Raw genomic sequence first — 3064 nt, 5'->3', positions numbered from 1 at the left:
GTAGAATAGGAAAATCATCATAGGCAACAGAAGATTAAAACAAAAAAAAGCACCAGGCTCTTGGGCAGTTCTAAGGTGAATATATCTGCAGAAACAGCAATAAATGCTCTTGACTGGCAGCTATGGAGACATCGTAGTGAGGACTGAAACTTGGTCCATATCTTATCATATTTTTAAATGTGTTTCTTTGGAAAATGGCAATATTGGAGGGGAGTGAAGTTGTCCTTTTAGACACCCAGCTTATTAGCTTGGGTGAGAACAACTTTGAGAACTGGCATGAAAGCAGAGGTCTCACTGAAGTTGCTGGTGCTGACTATGTGGGTATGGATGGTCAATCCTTCTGGGTAGTTTCGTGTTTCAATGCTCCTTGCAATGTTGTGTAAACCATTAATGATTGTTGGTGACAGCTGAAATAAAGGCAGAACCAAGAGAAAGAATTAAAGGACAATTTCCTGTAAGACCTCCTACAAATATTAAACTCAGATATCCAAAAGGGGTCTGAATAAACATAAAAAAGTATATAAACCATTTAGCACTTCCAAAAATATAGAAACTATTTGTTTCTATTTGTTATAAAACAGGCCATAACAAAATAATTTGTGTAGAGAAATTATTTACGAATTATACATGTAAGCCAGGTATTTTCCTACTTTAGAAAGGAAGCCAGATTTCCTCACCATGAGCTAACAAGCTAACGTCTCTCTCCACTTAAAGGCTTTAATCCTTCTATCGTTTTAGATATAGCCTCATACCTTTAAAAAATTTCCTTATGCACATGAAGGAGATTAAAGAATCTTAATCATATCTTAAAATAAGGACCCAATTTATTCTATAGACTGAACTTTTGGTCCACTTCCATTTAGTAGGGCCACAGGCCTCAACTCACCAATTCTTAACTGCCTTTTATAATTCTCACCATCCACTCTCAGAACCCTATGACCTGTAGTCCTTTTTTCCATGTCATTACTTGGAATACATGGCTTTACTTTTGAGAGAGGACTTTATTTTCAATGAGGCCACACCAGTTTTGTTGTTTATTTCAACTTTCACTGGTTTAGTCCTCATGAGGGAAATAGTTACCGTCATCTGATAGGACTGGGTGTGCGGAATGGGGTAATGGAGTGCTAAAATATAAAAATAGAAAAAGAAAGTCCCAGTTCTTTTTCCCCTCTCTATCCCAGTGCCTTCATTAGTGAAACGAAATAATTCTAGAAAGAAAAAGAGAGGTGGGGACACAGAACAGTGCACTGACTCCTTGCTGCTGGCTGTGTTCACAGTTACAGCCCATTACCCTTCTCATCTTGAGGCGACATCTGGCTTTGCCTTTGTGTAACAGCTATTCCAGAAGAAAAGGGTCAGGCACTTTTGACTATGAGAAAGATTATAGATTTGGTCTCTAGACAATGGAGTATCTTCCCACTCTCTGATTTCTTGATTCAAAGGACACAGAAAACATACAAAGAAGGTCAATTACCTTAGTGCCAATATAGGCCAGTTTGTATTTTTCATTCATTTGTTATAAGAAAGGTTAAAATTATACACACTCTCTCTCTCACATACACACATTCTTCTATCCCAAATGAATGAATTTAAAATTTAGAGAGGAAAGCTCATTCTGTAACTGTCATGACAATTTTGCCCCTAAGCATACTAAATGAGAGTGCTAAATGAGACACTTATTTTAGAGTTAGGGTCCACTTCTGTACTGGCAACTAGGAAGAGATGATTATCATAAATCCTTTTCCCAAAAACTTACTGTCTGTTCCCTAAGTTTATCATAGAGAAACTCCAAACGTTTACTGGCATCATCCAGCTTCCTCTTGGTTTGCTGAAGGAGAGGAAAAACAGATGTTGTATTTAAACATTAACTTTGATTCAAAGAACTTGCCCTATCTCATTTTAATAAACCTTATAATAAAGATGCCAAACTGATTGATTTTATAAAGAAATGGAGGCAACTATGAGCAAGAAAGGAGCTCTGGTGGCACAGCGGTTAAGCATTCAGCTGCTAACACAAAGGTCAGTGGTCAAACCCATCAGCTGCTCCATGGGAGAAAAATCTGGCAGTCTGTTTCCAAAGATTAGCCTTGGAAACCCTACAGGCCAGTTCTACTCCGTCCTATAAAGTCAGAGGAGACTCGACAGCAATGAGTTTTGGATGACCAAGAAACCTGTGCAAGGTATTAGAACAGAGATCCAAAAAACCTCCACACCAGTTGCCCTTGAGTCAATTCCAACTCAAAGTGACTCCATGTGTCAGTGTAGAATAGGCTGTGATTTTCTGAAGTAGATCACCAAACCTTTCTTACATGGGGCCTCTGGATTTGAACTGCCAATCTTTAGGTTCGGGGCCAAGAACATAACAATTTATGCCACTCAAGAACTCAACAGAGATCAGTACCCTATTAAAAGGGGGATGAGATGCTGGTTGGATTTCACGTGGACTGCAAACTCACTACATAGAGTATATGTGTGTGCAACTGGACTATATCCACAAGCAGCAGGGCCATCCAGGTAGCAAGGGCCAGTGCACCACAGAAAAGAAGGGCAAGTGTAGTTATTGTAGATTATGTAGATGTTCCTAGAAAGCAACTTCTGGGTGAACTGTGGAACCTTGTTTTAGCCTTCCAAAAATACTATTTGTTCACTTAAGGTGCTGGTGGCACAGTGGTTAAGGCATTTGGCTACTAACCAGAAGGTTAGTGGTCAAACCCACCAGCAGCTCTGTGGGAGGAAGATGAGGCAATCTATTTCTGAAAAGATTTACAAGCTTTGAAATCCTATAGGCCACTATAAGTCAGAATCGACTCAATGGCAGTGGATTATTTATACACTTTTTCACATTTGGTATGTTTAATCCTGCCTCTTTCTAACCTTTTAAAGCACCAAAGAAAAAAGAAAATTATCTCTGGCTACTTATTAAAACTAAGAGGTAAGTAGTAAAATGAGTTCTTAAATTAAGGATTTTTCCCCCTGATCCAATTACTGCTCTGGTGGTTTAGTAGATAAGGTATAGCATAATGGCTAAAGCACTTGACTGCTAACCAGAAGGCTGGCGGTTCAA

General features: G+C 38.9%; 1 protein-coding gene across 1 annotated transcript in view; it reads right to left on the bottom strand.

Annotated features, from left to right (window-relative positions):
* Window positions 1–227: 227 nt before the first annotated feature.
* The window catches only part of SEC31A (SEC31 homolog A, COPII coat complex component), a 71487-nt gene continuing 68650 nt past the window's right edge, over window positions 228–3064 (bottom strand). Inside the window, exons 27-28 of the mRNA XM_042781789.1 lie at window positions 1757–1828; window positions 228–407 (exon numbers count right to left, since the gene is read on the bottom strand). Coding sequence (XP_042637723.1) covers window positions 228–407; window positions 1757–1828 — 252 coding nt within the window. The remainder of the gene's footprint in view (window positions 408–1756; window positions 1829–3064) is intronic.

Source organism: Orycteropus afer, unplaced genomic scaffold, assembly GCF_000298275.1.
Source record: "Orycteropus afer afer isolate SDZICR_OR568_19922 unplaced genomic scaffold, OryAfe1.0 scaffold00172, whole genome shotgun sequence".
Lineage (NCBI taxonomy): Eukaryota > Metazoa > Chordata > Mammalia > Tubulidentata > Orycteropodidae > Orycteropus > Orycteropus afer.
The sequence above is the reverse complement of the archived record's forward strand: the minus strand, read 5'-3'. Positions and strand labels throughout refer to the sequence as shown.